This window comes from Babylonia areolata, chromosome 6 (genome assembly GCF_041734735.1).
Source record: "Babylonia areolata isolate BAREFJ2019XMU chromosome 6, ASM4173473v1, whole genome shotgun sequence".
Taxonomy (NCBI): domain Eukaryota; kingdom Metazoa; phylum Mollusca; class Gastropoda; order Neogastropoda; family Buccinidae; genus Babylonia; species Babylonia areolata.
In genome coordinates, this window is record NC_134881.1 from 37,231,696 (window position 1) to 37,249,559 (window position 17,864).

General features: G+C 43.7%; 1 protein-coding gene across 1 annotated transcript in view; it reads right to left on the reverse strand.

Annotated features, from left to right (window-relative positions):
* Nucleotides 1-1,014: 1,014 nt before the first annotated feature.
* LOC143283395 (ubiquitin carboxyl-terminal hydrolase 45-like) overlaps nt 1,015-17,864 on the reverse strand; it is a 37,381-nt gene continuing 20,531 nt past the window's right edge. The window contains exons 13-20 of the mRNA XM_076589606.1: nt 17,317-17,405; nt 16,021-16,077; nt 14,334-14,513; nt 12,354-12,573; nt 8,803-9,675; nt 5,786-5,883; nt 3,965-4,224; nt 1,015-2,443 (exon numbers count right to left, since the gene is read on the reverse strand). Coding sequence (XP_076445721.1) covers nt 2,254-2,443; nt 3,965-4,224; nt 5,786-5,883; nt 8,803-9,675; nt 12,354-12,573; nt 14,334-14,513; nt 16,021-16,077; nt 17,317-17,405 — 1,967 coding nt within the window. The 3' untranslated portion in view covers nt 1,015-2,253. The remainder of the gene's footprint in view (nt 2,444-3,964; nt 4,225-5,785; nt 5,884-8,802; nt 9,676-12,353; nt 12,574-14,333; nt 14,514-16,020; nt 16,078-17,316; nt 17,406-17,864) is intronic.

A 17,864-nucleotide genomic window follows, 5' to 3' on the forward strand; every position in this document is an offset into this window, starting at 1 on the left:
AGGAGATCTGCAGTGAAATACACAGCAACAGCACAACACAAACAAGGTGGATGATTGGGGCAACCTCCCCCCCTCGCCCCCCACAACACAAACAAGGTGGATGATTGGGGCAACCTCCCCCCCTCGCCCCCCACAACACAAACAAGGTGGATGATTGGGGCAACCTCCCCCCCTCGCCCCCCACAACACAAACAAGGTGGATGATTGGGTTAACCTCCAACCCTCGCCCCCCACAACACAAACAAGGTGGATGATTGGGGCAACCTCCCCCCCTTGCCTCCCAAAAGGTAAACTATCTTTAAATAAAACCACTGTTCAGTCTAATAACTGAGCCAATCTTGAATCAAAACACCAACACAAAGCACTGGTGTGATCAAGTGTACTCATAGGAACACACACACACACACACACACACACACACACACACAAATAAACATACACACACACACACATATGCATGCACACTCAAACTAATACCACAGATACGACCCTTATTAGCTGCAGTGTCCTTTAAAAACATGATTAAAAATGATGGCATTAAGGCATACAGACAAACAAACAAGAGACAGAGAGAAAAAGAAGAAAATAACAATGAAAAAAAGGCAAAAAAAAAACAAAAACAAAAAAACCCCAAACAAACAAACCACACACACACAACAACATCAAAGCTTCAAGAAAAGGAACAGATGGTGGAACTTGTGAGCGATGTGCAGTGTTTGGTGAAAAGCTTTTCCACTGGAGAAAAAAAACCCAACAACATCAATTTCACATATTTAAAACATGTAAAAATTCACTCTGACATTAAAAACATACCATGCTTTCTCTAGTCAATCACAATGAGGTTTCAAAGATAAAGTTTAGTCAGTTGTTTTGGGTTTTTTTAAACTTTTCTTTTCCCACCCCCAACCCCCTTTTTTTGTTTTGTGCATTCATCTTTTAGTTTCCCAATTTGCTTTTGTGTGACTTCCATTGATCACTGTTTTTTTTGTTTGTTTGTTTTGTTTTTTTTTTGGGGGGGGGGGAAGGGGGAGAGTGTTGGGGGTGGAGAGAAGGTGGGGGAGATGTGGGGGTGGGGTGTGGAAGAAGACAAAAGGGGAGCATAATATCTTTTTTCTTTTTTCTTTCCCTTTTAAGCTGCTGTCTAGCTAAACATGCACAGTACTGGTTCCTTCAGAATCAGAGAGGGGTAGGCAGGGGACAGAGACAGTCTGCCATTTCATTCAGTTCTGGTTTTTCTCCCTCCTTTTTTCTTTGATTTTATTTTTCTGCACTTCTTCTTATCATGTTGCTCCATCATGTTCTCTGTTGTCATATCATTCAGTTTTTCCGGTCTTTTTTTTTCTCCACATCTTATTTCTTTGTTTATTCATTTCTTTGTTGTTTTTCTTTACTTCTTCCTGTAGTGTGCTATAGCATGCTGTCGTTTCTCCCTTGTGTGTGTGTTTACCAGTCACTGTTTTACTGAACTACTGTTGTACTTCTCTCTTTTGCCTTCTGGCTGCCTTACTACTTACATGTTGCAAGCTCTGCATTTGAAATTTAAAAACTTGAAACGGCAACAACCGCACATAAAAAATATGATATGATGATAACTACCATCATCATCAAATGATGGTCGAAAACTATCATCGTCAAAAAAGTGATGACATTCAATGATCACAATATTCATGAAGATGTTGAAGATAAAAATCAGAAATGGTTTCAGTTCATGGCTTGCCCCAGTTATCAGTCTCAATGCTGAAGTCAAACCTCAACACAGCACAGCAACAGACAGACAGACAGACTGGCAGACAGACTGGCAGACGCCTCACCAGATATCCCTACCCAATGTGCTTGTATATTCAAAAGTAATCAACTGATACTGAATAAGCAAATTAAAATTATACAAAACAAAAAGAAAACAAAAAGACAAATAAATAACACCTTAATACAGAAACAAAAAAGAAAAAAAAAAGAAAGAACTATCATTAAAACAAGATTTGAAAGAATGGGTTGATACTGAATAAGCAACTAAACAGAAAAGAAGATGATCATTAAAAAAAAAAAAAACCCAAACAAAACAAACCAACAACAAAAAACAAAACAAAAAAAACCTTCTAAATAAACAAACAAAAAAGAAAAAGAGAAAATAATCAAAGAAAGGAAAAATCAGTCACACTACAACAGAGAACATCCACCAGAACGCTAACTCGCACCCTGAATCAGAACCTCACAGACAGTAGTAGCACACGTTCAAGCCCACTACCCATCAGATCAGTATATACGCTCGTAGAACAACAAGTAGGCCTGAGCACTGAGAACTCTGGACTCTGGCACTGCCGACACAGAGCTGTCCGACACATGGAACCAGCGACCCTCTGGGGGCATGGGTTGTGCTGCGGGGCTGTCGTTGTTGGCGTCGTCCTCCGAACTGGCTGTGCCGTTGGAGAGCTGTTCCACGTACCTGACACACACACAGAGTCCAACACTGCTTCATCGCACATCACATCATTCCCTAATGCTGTTTGGATACCACACACACACATGCGCACGCGCGCGCGCACACACACACACACACACACACACACACGCACACACAAACCAGAAGAAGTGTTTGATTTGCAGTTTGTTCTATCTAATCAGCAAATATTTTACTATTTCTACCCATAAATTGTAATTTTCTTCTTTTTTTCCTCATTATAAATATTTTGTGCTTTTTTCCCCCTAAAAATATTGGTTATCTGCCCAAGATTGGGAGCTATCTCATTCTGTCAGCATTTAACAGATTACTATATTCCCCATTCATTCTCCTTCAAATTAAAAAAAAAAAAAAAAAAAAAAAAAACACCACCAAAAAACAACTAATCTATCATATGAATTTGAGATTTATTTCAATTTTTATGGTTTTTTGTGAGGTTGGCCATTTTGTTGTTGTTAAAATCAAGAACAGTTCCAGGGTTACCAGACTTTCACACACACTTCTGGACAAAATCAGGCTTTGAAGGGGTCAACTGCAAGAAATGACTTTCTAACTTGTGCTCTTTCACACCGACTCACTTTGGATGAAATAATGACACTTTGAAAGATGTGACTTTCGAACACACTTACTCATGCTCAAGTTTTCACTTGTGGATAAGTCATGACACTTGACAGATGTGGTTTTTCAAACACACTTACCCATGCTCTTTGACACAGAACTCACTTGTAGATGAAGTTATTTCACTTCAACTGGTGTGACTTTATTAATAATAATTATAACTGATACTTGAAAACCACACTATCCAGAGATCTGCACTAGGTGCTTTACAAAACACTTTTGCGCTCAACACATACACATACATAAACACACACATGCACAAGCAGACACAGCCACACAGACGTGCATGCACGCACGCACGCACACACACACACACACACACACACACACACACATGCAAACACACACACACACACACATACAAACACACACAAATACACAATCATACACATGCATGTGTAAGTGTACACAAACACATGTATACACACAGTCAAACACACCACACGCAAAGAAGTGGACCTGCCACAACTAACTTATTGCTGAGGGAAGAGGTGAGTTTCAAGACCAGAAATGAAAGAGGCGAGGGAGTCAGAAGGACAGAGGTTATCAGGGAGCTTGTTCCATGTCTTTGGCGATTGAAAAAAGAAAAAGATCTATGTCCGTAGGTCTTACTTCATGAGGTATCCTGAGAAATTTAGTATCAGAGGAGGAATGGAGCTGGCGAGTATAGATATGGAGGAGTTCAGAAAGCTACTTTGGGCCAGTTCCGTTGATTGCAGTAAAAGTCAGAGTGGATAGCTTTTAGTCTATTCGATCAGAAACTCATGCTCTGTCACACAACAGACTCACTTGTGAATGAAAACAACTGACTCACTTGTGGGTGAAATCAGGAGGGAAAAAACGACTTTCTAACACACTAACTGATGCTCTGTCACACAACTGACTCACTTGTGGATGAAGTCATGAGGCTTGGAGGGCTGTGACTGCAGGAAGTGGTTGGTGGGCCCCACCCCCGGCCGCACCTTGACGAAGGCGGTGTAATGGCCGCCGTGCAGTCGGCCGCTGTGCTCCACCACGCCGTACAGCGAGTACAGCACCTGCCGCTGACCCCGCCGCAACCCCTGGCAGAGGGCGCTGCAGTAGGGGGCCAGGTCCAGCAGGAGGGGGAACTCCACGTGACGGTTCACCTTGCGACACCCAAAGCCCACCTGGAACCACATGTCAAACATCATGTTGTTTACAGCCAGTAGGGGGAAATACGCATAACGGTTCACCTTCCCACACCCAAAGCCCACCTGGAACTACACGTCACACATCAAATCATGCTGTTTACAGCCAGAAGCAGGTACATGTGACGGTTCACCTTCTGACACCCAAAACCCACCTGGAACCATACGTCACACATCAAATCATGTTGTTTACAGCCAGGAGCGGGAACTCCACACGACAGTTCACCTTGCGACACCCAAAGCCCACCTGGAACCACACATCACACATCAAATCATGCTGTTTACAGCCAGGAGCGGGAACACGTGGCGGTTCACCTTCTGACACCCAAAACCCACCTGGAACCATACGTCACACATCAAATCATGCTGTTTACAGCCAGGAGCGGGAACTCCACACGACAGTTCACCTTGCGACACCCAAAGCCCACCTGGAACTACACGTCACACACCAAGCCACATTGTTTACAGCCCAGCTGTTCCCATTTCACAGCTGACTACCCATCAGTTTTTTTTCAAACCAGTCCAAGAGAACACAAAGTAAAGTTAAATCAATAAAAGGCCAGTTAAAACAACATTACAAAGGCCAATTCATCCATGTCTCACTCAGTCCAGGTAAAATTTAAATTCTTTTATCAATTCTTCTTCTTCTTCTTCTGCGCTCGTGGGCTGCAATTCCCATGTTCACTCGTATGTACACGAGTGGGCTTTTACGTGTATGACCGTTTTTAACCGCCATGTAGGCAGCCATACTCCGTTTTCGGGGGTGTGCATGCTGGGTATGTTCTTGTTTCCATAACCCACCAAATGCTGATATGGATTACAGGATCTTTAACGTGTGTATTTGATCTTCTGCTTGCGTATACACACGAAGGGGGTTCAGGCACCAGCAGGTCTGCACATATGTTGATCAGAAAAATCTCCACCCTTTACCCACCAGACGCCGTCATCGTGATTCGAACCCGGGACTCTCAGATTGAAAGTCCATCACTTTAACCATTCAGCTATTGCATCTGTCTTTTATCAATTTAAAAAAAAAATATATTTAATATTGATTTTCCTCAGGAAATGAAAAAGAATGTCCATGGGGGGACATCCCAGAAAAAGAGCTTCATGGAGCAAGCAGATGTCAGGCATACACAGATAACAGTTCTTTGCAGATACTTCTTGTGTGTTTATGGACGCACACACATGACCAAACAAAAACAAAACAACAAAAAAACAAGCAAACAAAATGACAGCATATATAACTAAATAATGAATTTCACATAAGCATTCACAAGCAGAACTTTATATCATTCTGATTTGATTACTGGAAAAATGAGTCAGTCCCAGTTTGGGAATTTCACGGAGTACTTGCATTCACCTTGCTGCCTTCCCAAAATCATTTCCAAGAAAATATCATCTCTGAAATTAGTTACCCCCCTCCCCCTCCACACCACTGGAGACCCTGCACTGCTGTTACAAACACTTTCTCAAACGTCAACAGAAATGATGCGTCATTTCATAAACCACATGGCAGTTTGTCAGTACGTTTTCTCACCTGCTCGAATCGTTTGAGGTGCAAAGTGAGAGCAGCGGGAGGAATAAGAATCAGATACTGCTTGGAAGCATTGCAGTAAACTGGTTCTTTCTCTTTCTCTGAAACAGAAAAAATTACCATGACACACACACAGACCTCTCTCTAAAGTTATCATCCATCGCACACATGCACATTTACACACATACAGCAACACAAGCGTCTGAAACTTGACACAGTTTGATCTCATCCTGCTACTTTCCCAACAGTGTTGAATTGTCATGAATACTTGCTGCCAACACGTGCTCCACACCCAACCCTATGCAGGCACTGTTACCTATATTAGTATATGTATATAAACTGTATCATATGTTCTGCCTTCAAATCTTTACCAGTGCTGCCTACCCCCCTTTTCAAGTTCCAGGGACACACATCTTAAAAACCAGGGACAAAGCCTGATTTCCAGGGACACCTCTTATGACGTCAGATTTTACCACCTCAAAGAAAATTTTGGTGTGTTTTTTATGCTTCTCGGTCGACACATGGCGAGTGATTTCGTCCCGTCCTCCTGAACCGATGGAAAACTCGCAGGCACAAATTTCACAACAAGCGTAAGTGTCTGTCTTGCCGCGCTTAATAAATGGCCATGTCTCGGTGTACTTCGCAATGAAAGTTTGATGCCGTTTTGCTATCTTCTTCGATGTAGATTCGCACTCCTTGCTGCTTCGCTTCGACGCCATTATTTCAATCTCTCTCGAAAGTTCCACATCGGCCTATACGCATGCGCGCTGGTCACACTTTTGGCGGTGTGGCCATAGTCAGTCGATGTGTATTCGCCTAAAGACTTTTTCCCGGGACACAAAACCGAAAAGTGGATTCCCGGGACGGACTGTCCGTTTTCACTGTTTTCCGGGACAAATACCCGTACCCCGGGACGGTAGGCAGCCCTGCTTTACACTTTCTCTGACTTGTAGCTGCTATTGTAATGTGTACAATGCCAACGAACACTTCTATGTTTAGAGCACAGCACAAACCCATTCATTGAGCTCAGTCTTGGCTCTTACTTCCCTTCCTCCCAATTCAATTCAATTCATGTTGTTTAGAGCCCAGCCGACCGTTTTGGCCATCTCAGGGCTGTTACCACGTTTCAACAAAAAAATCTTCTCAAAACTGTAAATAAAATATCTTATTTAAAATTTTTATGTTTACAGCCCAGCCAGCCACTTAGGCCATCTCAGGGCTGTGACCACAACAAATCTTTACAGTATGCCAAAATATTTCCAGCGTCACATGCGCTCATCAAAATGTATGACCTATTTAAAATGTATAAGCAGCATTTAATAAACCCATTTTGATTTACAGCATTACTATTGACTGTTGTAATGTGTTTACATGAAAGTTTAAGATTTGAGAAATAAAGTACTTACAGGAAAGGGATCAATGTTAGCATGTGTTATGACAGAATAGTGTCAAACATGTCCTAATGCACACAAACTGTCTTTGATATATACCATTATGTCTGTGTTCATTACCTTGTTCATTTGCTGTAAAGCCCCTTGGGCAGGATCATCATAATCATTAAAATTTTGTGAGGTTTCTATGACACCACCTTCACCTATCCCCTAACCCAGTGGAGGGTCGTCAGGGCACTGCAGATGATTCCCAGACCAGTTCTCTCCATCAGTTCTTGTCTCTCCCAGCTCTCTGTTAATCTGGGAAATTCAGGTCTGTCCATTCTTTGGTGTCCTGCCACATCTTCCTGCTGCCTGGTGCAGTGCCCTGCAGAGGAGTCTTTGAAAGCCTGTCAGATCTTGTGATGTGTCCATACCATTTGAGCTCCCTCCTCATGATGATGGTTAGGAGGTGATCATGGGGTCCAATGGCTTGGTGATCTGTCAGACCTCAGTGTTTGTGATGTGCTCAGTGTAGGAGATGCCTAGTAGCTTTCAGAAGCATCTCATTTCCATGGCTTGGATCTTCTTCTGAAGGTCGGCCGTGAGAGTCCACTTTTCGCAGGCACAGAGAAGCATTGATTGAACCAGTGAGCACATAAGTTTCACTTTCGATCTCAATGTGATGTTTTTGTCTCTCCAAATGGGCTTCAGTCAAGTCAGCTGCTGTAGTCTGCGCTATTCTAGACATGACTTCTGGTTTGGAGCCTTCATCTGTGAGAATTACACCCTGGTACTTGAGCACAGATACAGATTCCGAAGACTGCCTGTTGGCTTTGACATCAGTGCTAATGCCCTTGGTGTTCATCGTCATAGTCATGGTCTTTGTTTTTATGAGAATACTTCTCAATTTTTTTTTCAACAGTGGATGAAGTTTCTTTTTGTGGTGATAAGGGACAATTTTCCCCTCTTGACTACACATAACTGGGAACCCTGAGACAGAACTTAGAAGATCCTGAAAATTCTGTGTCGGCTGAAATGATGCAATGACTACTGACATATCAATAAAACTCAGTCTGTCAATGGTTTGTACCTAATGCCAGATGTTGTCCAGTGTGTCATGACAGGTGGTACAACTGTCTCTGTGTGCATGACTGAGACAAGTGCTTGTATCACACCACACACACACACACACACTCTTTGAATTTCAAAAATATTCTCATCAATATCAAATCTCAGATTCCCAATATCCAGCAAAAGAACAGAGAGGTAGATCTGAGCACAAAATACAGTGATGTTCAAGAAATTTTATCATATTCTCAGCAATCTGGAACATACAGCTGAAGTCAGACTATTCTGTAAAAGGCAGCTACTTGTAAACATAATCCATTGTATTGGTAATATGACGATGACTCCTCCACCCAACACCCCACTGTTGGTTTCCTTTGTTGTTTTTCCTCAGTTCCCCCTGCACACATCCCACCCACTCTGCACAGGAGAAAGAGTGAGAGAGAGAGTGCATGTGTGTGTGTGTGTGTGTGTGTGTGCGCACACACACGCGTGCGCGCATGCTGAAATGAATGAATAAGCACATGTCCATGAGAAGAAGAACCCAATGTGAGAACAGGGAGAAAGAGGTGCCAGACATACCTGTGGAGGGAGCTGCCTTGCTGCAGGCTTTGCACTTCACCTTGTTGGGACCGGTCAGCAGCTCTGGTGACGTGAACTGGTTCAGACACGACAGCACTGAACACTCCTTCAATGATGCCTGATACCGCGCAGCCAGTGTGCTCTTCGATTTGTGTCTGGCCTCCTTGTAAAAATTGGTCCATGCATCTTCCAACTGGTTGTGTTCACTGATGGAGCTTTTACTGACCATGGGCGATGTGTGCACTGCCGAACTGTCATTGCCATTGATGTGCAGTCTTTGTAAATCATTCTCAAGACCAGTGGTGGCGTTCTCCGTCGTTAAAACATGATCTACACACTCTCCACCTTGTGTTCTAACTGAATCTGATACACAGTTCTTAGAAGCGTGGTCCATGTCTCTTGTCACAGACTGAGAGTCAGGGCTGCTCAAACTGGCTTCCCCACTGTCACCCACGTTGCCCTGATCCTGGGCTGATGGCTCCTCTGACACTGCCTCTGTCCTGCTCAGACCCCTGTCACTCAGCGCCAGGCTGCTGACATCACTGGCCAGCTTTTCCACCCCACATAACTTCCCTTCTTTGATGCCGTCAGCCTCCGGGACGGAGGAGACAGGGTGGGGGTGGGAGGAGTGGCGGTAGGCGTTGGGGAGGATGTGGGTTTCTTTCTGTGTGCCTGACTTGATGTCTAGGTCCACAGCGGGCAGCTCCCCCTCGCTGTCTGCAAGGTTGCTGTCCTGGGTCAGGTTGCTGCCCTGGGTCAGGTTGCTGCTCTGGGTCAGGTTGCTGCTCTGGTCACCCTCTGTGTCCCCCGCCGCCATCTGCAGTGTGGATACCTGTCTGCCTCCTCTGTCTGCATGGTCCTTAGTGTCCGCATCTGTCAACCAACAGATCATCGCATCACTAAACATCACTGCACTGCTTCAGCATGCCCACAGATCCCTACATCCCTTCAGCAGGCCCACAGATCCCTACATCCCTTCAGCAGGCCCACAGATCCCTATATCACTGCACTGCTTCAGCAGGCCCACAGATCCCTATATCACTGCACTGCTTCAGCAGGCCCACAGATCCCTACATCGCTTCAGCAGGCCCACAGATCCCTATATCACTGCACTGCTTCAACAGGCCAACAGATCCCTACATCACTTCAGCAGGCCCACAGATCCCTACATCTCTGCACTATTTCAGCAGGCCAACAAATCCCTACATCACTTCAGCAGGCCAACAAATCCCTACATCACTTCAGCAGGCCAATAGATCCCTACATCACTTCAGAAAGCCAAAAGATCCCTACATCACTGCTTCAGCAGGCCAACAGATCCCTACATCACTACTTCAGCAGGCCAACAGATCCCTACATCACTGCTTCAGCAGGCCAACAGATCCCTACATCACTGCTTCAGCAGGCCAACAGATCCCTACATCACTACTTCAGCAGGCCAACAGATCCATACATCACTTCAGAAAGCCAAAAGATCCCTACATCACTGCTTCAGCAGGCCAACAGATCCCTACATCACTGCTTCAGCAGGCCAACAGATCCCTACATCACTACTTCAGCAGGCCAACAGATCCATACATCACTTCAGAAGGCCAACAGATCCATACATCACTACTTCAGCAGGCCAACAGATCCATACATCACTTCAGAAGGCCAACAAATCCCTAAATCACTTCACTGCTTCCCAGCCCTGGACACAGTGGATAGGAATTCACAGCCCCAATGGCCGGGAAAGGCTGTGGGACCTTTAGATCTTTTTATATATACACAGAGAGGCACTTTGCTCTAAAATGGAAACCGAGGCAAAAAATATCACTTCACTCATAGTGAAAGTGAGAGTGTGTGTGTGTGTGTGTGTGTGTGTGTGTGTGTGTGTGTGTGTGTGTGTGTGTGTGTGTGTGTGTGTGTGTGTGTGTGTGTGTGTGTGTGTGTGTGTGTGTTTGTGCATGTGTGTGTGAGAGAGAGAAAGAAAGAAATATGTCAGGAAACAAAGGTACAAGAAGAAACTCTGTTACTGATACTTATATGGTGCCTATCTTTGGTCAGAGACCACACTCGAAGCATTTTTCACAGTCATTTGCACAACAGGCTGCCTTCCTGGACAGAGCCACTTGACGGCTGCATGTTCGGTGCTCATCATTTGTTTCTGAAATCATTCAGTCAGGCTTCACTTCAGTCACCGTCCACATATATGTTTTAAGAGTGTTATCTGAAGGTTGGCCCTGAGGATGCTCAATTATCAAAGTGTTTACCTGAAGGCAGTCCCTGAGGACACATATGTATAAGTGTGTTTACGTGAAGGCAGTCCATGAGGACACACAGGTATCAGTGTTTACCTGAAGGCAGTCCATGAGGACACACAGGTATCAGTGTTTACCTGAAGGCAGTCCATGAGGACACACAGGTATCAGTGTTTACCTGAAGGCAGTCCACGAGGACACACAGGTATCAGTGTTTACCTGAAGGCAGTCCATGAGGACACACAGGTATCAGTGTTTACCTGAAGGCAGTCCACGAGGACACACAGGTATCAGTGTTTACCTGAAGGCAGTCCATGAGGACACACAGATATCAGTGTTTACCTGAAGGTAGTCCCTGAGGACACACAGGTATCAGTGTTTATCTGAAGGCAGTCCATGAGGACACACAGGTATCAGTGTTTACCTGAAGGCAGTCCATGAGGACACACAGGTATCAGTGTTTTCCTGAAGGAAGTCTCTAATCAGTGTTTACCTGAAGGCAGTCCCTAGGGATACAAAGGTATCAGTGTATACCTGAAGGCAGTCCCTGAAGACACACAGGTGTCAGTATCTACCTGAAGGCAGTCCCTGAAGGCACACAGGTATCAGTGTTTACCTGGAGGCAGTCCATGAGGACACACAGGTATCAGCATCTACCTGAAGGCAATCCCTGAAGACACACAGGTATCAGTGTCTACCTGAAGGCAGTCCCTAGGGATACACAGGTATCAGTGTTTATCTGAAGGTAGTCCATTAGGACACACAGGTATCAGTGTCTACCTGAAGGCAGTCCATGAGGACACACAGGTATCAGTGTCTACCTGAAGGCAGTCCCTGAAGACAGGTATCAGTGTTTACCTGAAGGCAGTCCATGAGGACACACAGGTATCAGTGTTTACCTGAAGGCATTCCCTGAAGGCACACACAGGTATCAGTGTTTACCTGAAGGCAGTCCACGAGGACACACAGGTATCAGTGTTTACCTGAAGGCAGTCCATGAGGACACACAGGTATCAGTGTTTACCTGAAGGCAGTCCATGAGGACACACAGGTATCAGTGTCTACCTGAAGGCAGTCCATGAGGACACACAGGTATCAGTGTTTACCTGAAGGCAGTCCATGAGGACACACAGGTATCAGTGTCTACCTGAAGGCAGTCCATGAGGACACACAGGTATCAGTGTTTACCTGAAGGCAGTCCATGAGGACACACAGGTATCAGTGTCTACCTAAAGGCAGTCCCTGAGGACACACAGGTATCAGTGTTTACCTGAAGGCAGTCCATGAGGACACACAGGTATCAGTGTTTACCTGAAGGCAGTCCCTGCGGGTCCGTTGCACCGTCCTGCCTGGCCTGTTGGGGTGATGGTTCAGACTCCGTACAGCTGTCAGTCACCCCCCCATCACCCGCTCCCACCTCCCCCTCTCTGCCTTCTCCTTCCCCATCGTCTGCCACTTCTGCTTCCTCTCTTGTCGTGCTGTTTGTCTGACTCGCTGTTTGGTTCTTCATGTTCTGCATACGTCCCTTTTTCTGCAACAAGACATGTCAGGTCTTGATACAGACCTCTTGAAGGACTACACACTTCGTATAAGCAGGTGTATTTTTGATTAAATGTTTAAAAAAAACAACTGAGAGATGAATTTAATTACTCAGGTTGCATACGGTCAATTAATGGCCTCTCACTGAGCACACAAATGACTGTTCCAGGTACATGTGTGCCATGAACAGCTTGTGTTTGAAGGAACTGATGTTTCAGCAAAAAAACTGACTGTTATCAAGTGGTTTGTAAATGATAACTGTGGTTTTTCATTGTTTGAAAAAAAAAAAAAAAAAAAAGCCTATGTGCAAAAAAAGCCCATCTGGTTATGAGTGGTTCTGTGTTCATGACACTGGCTACACACACCGCTCTTTGCCATGAATACAGCATCATTTCATTACAATGGTTGCACACACCGCTCTTTGCCATGAATACAGCATCATTTCATTACAATGGTTGCACACACCGCTCTTTGCCATGAATACAGCATCATTTCATTACAATGGTTGCACACACCGCTCTTTGCCATGAATACAGCATCATTTCATTACACTGGCTGCACACACCGCTCTTTGCCATGAATACAGCATCATTTCATTACAATGGCTGCAAAGACTCTGGCTCTTGATCTGCTAACTAGAATAGAATAGAATAGAATATGTCTTTATTACCAAGTGTACCGGGGTCACAAAGAATATTGGGGGGGGATAGTACATAACAAGATGCAAACATAAATTGAAAATCATACACAAACACAGATACAGTAGAAATTAGGATACATACAAGTGCATATCAATATAAAAACTTGTGCATACTCACACATGCATGCACTACACACACACACACACACACACACACACACACACGTTTGAACAAAAGCTGCATATTACATGTGGATGGGGCTGATGACTAGATCTTTCGGTAGATGGTTGTTGGTTGCACAATTCTATTTATCACACTGGATTTGGTCAAGAGACAGGGCATTGACTGCTTTGGGGAAAAAGCTATTGGCTATTGACATTTTTGTAAAAGACTGTATTCATGCAAGAGGAAGAGGGCACCCCTCTTCCTCCCCCTCCAAGTATGTGTTCATGTGTCTGAAAATTTTGAAAACACTTTTTTTTCTTCATTTTTATAACACAGCTTCAAGAAATATATACCCCCTCCCCCCCCCCCACACACACACACACGCATACACATACACACATGCTCACCCTAATGCATGCACACACATACACTCAAGCACATACACACACACGTCCTCTTGCACTCACAAAGACATAGACACATGCACACACACAAACTGTTGATGAACATAGAAACATGTCCAGTCACATACACACATACAAAGTCTCTCTCTCTCTCTTTCTAACACACACACACACTCTCTCTCTCTCTCTCTCTTCACAAACACTCACAAAGTATGCCCCTACCTCTCTCTCTTACACATACACAACCACATACACACTCTCTCTCTCTCTCTCTCTCACAAACACTCACAAAGTATGCCCCTACCTCCCTTTCTCTTACATGCACACACACACACACACATGCACACACACACATACACAGAGTCAGTCTCTCTCTCTCTCTCTTTCACACAGTCACACACACACACACACGCACACACACACACACACACAATCTCTCTCTTTTCACAAACACACACACAGTCTGCCCCTATCTCTCTCTCACATACATAACCCCCCACCCTCACACATACACACACACACACTCACACACTCCCTCTCACCTTGGCGTCTTTCTTGGCCTGTTTGCGGTTCTTCCTCTCCTGGTACTTGCTGGGTTTGCTGCTGTGCTCGGCGAATCCGTCCACCCCCTTCAGGGGGGCACCCCTATCTTCCTCCACCACCTTCTCCACCCCCACACTCTCCTTGTGGCGTCCCCCCAGCATCTGGTTCGGTCTCTGAGGCTGTGGACAGCATGGCTGCTGGTTAACCCCTTCACCACTGACTAAATTTTAAAATGGAGGCAGTGGACTGCATGGCTGCTGGTTAACCCCTTCACCACTGACTAAATTTTAAAATGGAGGCAGTGGACTGCATGGCTGCTGGTTAACCCCTTCACCACTGACTAAATTTTAAAATGGAGGCAGTGGACTGCATGGCTGCTGGTTAACCCTTTCACCACTGACAATATCTTAAAATGGAGATTGTGAACAGCATGGCCGCTGATTAACCCATTCACCACTGACATTTTGAAACGGAGTTTGATCACTCTTTCATTGCTTACACTATGCTTTTACTATACTGTACTGACCATAGCTACTGATTAACCTGTTTAATCCTGACATTTTACTACACTGTATGCTGTGAATATCATAGCTGTGGGTTAATCCTTTTACAATTGAGAACATTTCATAATGTTGTATGCTGAGGCTGTGAATAGCTGAACTATCACTGCTGCAAGTCCACACTGTCGATGAAAATGAATTACAGTCAACAGATAACTACTTGGTGTTTTGAGTGATGGTGATTGCATACTACCTACAAGGTGCCACAGATTATACAACTCCCATTCACGTCATATTATAAAACACTTCATTCACACAAACCCTAAATCATGTGCACACCAACAAACATAGATGCACACAGATCTGTGCAGTAACTTCCATACGCTCTCTCACCCAGAATACAAACAGTCAGCAAATGCTCCTGATCATCCACAGGCAAGTCCTGAACACAGTTCTACAAATGCTAAGGTAGGCTCACAAGGTCTGACCAGTGTGATGGGTTCATGCAATGGACAGGCAACTGCTCCTGTGATGTAGTGTGTGTATATATATATATATATATCTCCATCTATATATACATCTGACTATAGATCAGTCCACACTTCGACACCAAACCTCCTTGAAATGGAAACTGAAACTAGGAAACAATACCTCTCTGCAACATACATATTTCCAAGTACTCTCAGGCAGAAGTCCATAATATAGTTATACTGTATTTCAAGCACACACAAAAGTAAACAAAACAAACAAAAACTGACACCAGCACTGACATTCAAAGATGAAGTTAGCAGGGGAAGGACTGTTACCAGCCCAAATCAAATCAAACCAAATCATTTTGTTTCTGGCCCAGCCACTTCAGTGCTTTTTACCTTTCAGTTCCCATTACCAGTTGAAGTTGAAAATAATGTCAGAAGGTCAATCAAGACAATGTTAGAAAGACCAGTTCACCCATGTCTGACTCAGTCCACATAGAAAACTGAGATCAAATTAAAAATATTTAAATAACAACCACATATTTTTCAGTCCACATAAAATTCTAACCAAGTTATAATATTGAATTCCACAAAAATATCTAAATAACACCCACATATTTTTCAGTCCACATAAAATTCTAACCAACTTATAATACTGAATTCCACAGTATAAAAAAAAAAAAGAAAAAAAAAAGATAGATAAAGGCTTGTACCTTTTCTTCAGTGACAGACAGTGACAGGTCCAGAAAGGATTCCACGATCTGTGACACCTGTGAAGAAAACAGCCAAGTCTGGTGACGTATGCAAATCACTATCATAACAGGCAACTAAAATATTTTAAATATTACATATGAGAGGCTGACTGCATTATTCATTTTTAAATAATGTGTTTTTGTGTTCTTCATTCATAATCACCTTCATCTTGTTTGAGAAAATTATCACAAATTTTGCGTTGTTTAAACTTTGCTGTTTACAATACTCTATAGACACCTCTTAAAGAATTCAGAGATAAATGGAACTGCTGAGGGGAGAAAGGTGATTATCATGTTTCATGTGATTATGCACATATATATGTTTGTTGTGTATGACTGTGAGTTCAGGACTGAGTGTGTGTCGTATGTGTGTCTGTGTGGATTGTAAAGCGCTTTGTGCAATGAGGAAAGTGCTAATAAATGTCCAGTTATTATTCATTATCATCTTTTAAACCTAAGAAACATCACTAGTGTAAACAAACATATGCAAGAAGCCGCTGTCAAGAGGGCAGTAAGATGAAGGACCAAAAAGAACTAACAGGTCAACCATCAGTCATAAGGCCTACAACACACCCAGCCATGAAGACCACATATGCCAACCCCATCGCCCGACTTTCAGTACATCAGCCTCAAAAAACCCAGAACAAACCAAAATGAACAGTAACACCACATTTATTCAATGTCATAGAATAACACACACATATATATAGACACAAAAAGCTTGTCTCCCAAATGTAGACAACACTTGTGCTGGTTCTGCCTCTGGCTGTCTTCTGCACTCATCCTCTTCAACACTGCTGAAAGTCTTGAAGTTTTTTCTGTGTAGTTCTCACTCACGTTCCTTTTCAACACCATGTTGGTTTGCTTTTTCGCTTTGCAGCCTTTCTAAATTTCCCATTCCAACAGATCTAGTGCATGGGTGTTTAAGATGCCACTGCAGCCATCTGAAGATATCAACCACACACAACTTTTTTTTTCCGGAAAGGACACATATTTTTCATTCTTTTGTAATGTGGTGACATTTCTGTTAGTTTTTCGGAACAAATATGGACAAATCCAGACAGCAGGGTTGTCTGCAAAACCATACCTGGACCCTGACAACCAGATAGTATAGAGCACGACAGGGTGTAAAAAGAGAACAGTATACTGTGTGCATGTTCATCAGAAGGCTAACACAGAACAGATGTATACACTACAGTGGTTGTGTGATCATCAGAAAGTTGCTGCATAGGTAAATACAGGCGTCAACTGACTTACATGACTGCACTGCTCACAGGTGATGGTGCTGACCAGTTGACCACCAAACAAACTGTCCATAAACGTGAATTTCACCTGCCGACCATAGTCTGAAAACACACACACCACAAAGATACACAAACATATCATATGTCCACACACACACACACACACACACCATAAGACATGTGCATGCACACACACACACACACACACACACACACACACACACACACAAGCATACCATAAGACATGTGCATGTGCATGCACACACACACACACACACACAGATACATAAACACAAAATAAGGAATGTGCATGTACAGACACACACATACAAATACATAAACATACCATAAGGCATGTGCATGTATGCATGCACACACAACGCGCACACACACACACACACAAACATACAATAACGCATGTGCATGCATACACACACACACACACACACACACACACAAATATACAAACATTCAATGAGGCATGTTCATGCACACATAAACATGTGCACACATAAAAATATATGAGCACACTCCCTCCTTCCGTAATTTCATCTTCTTTTG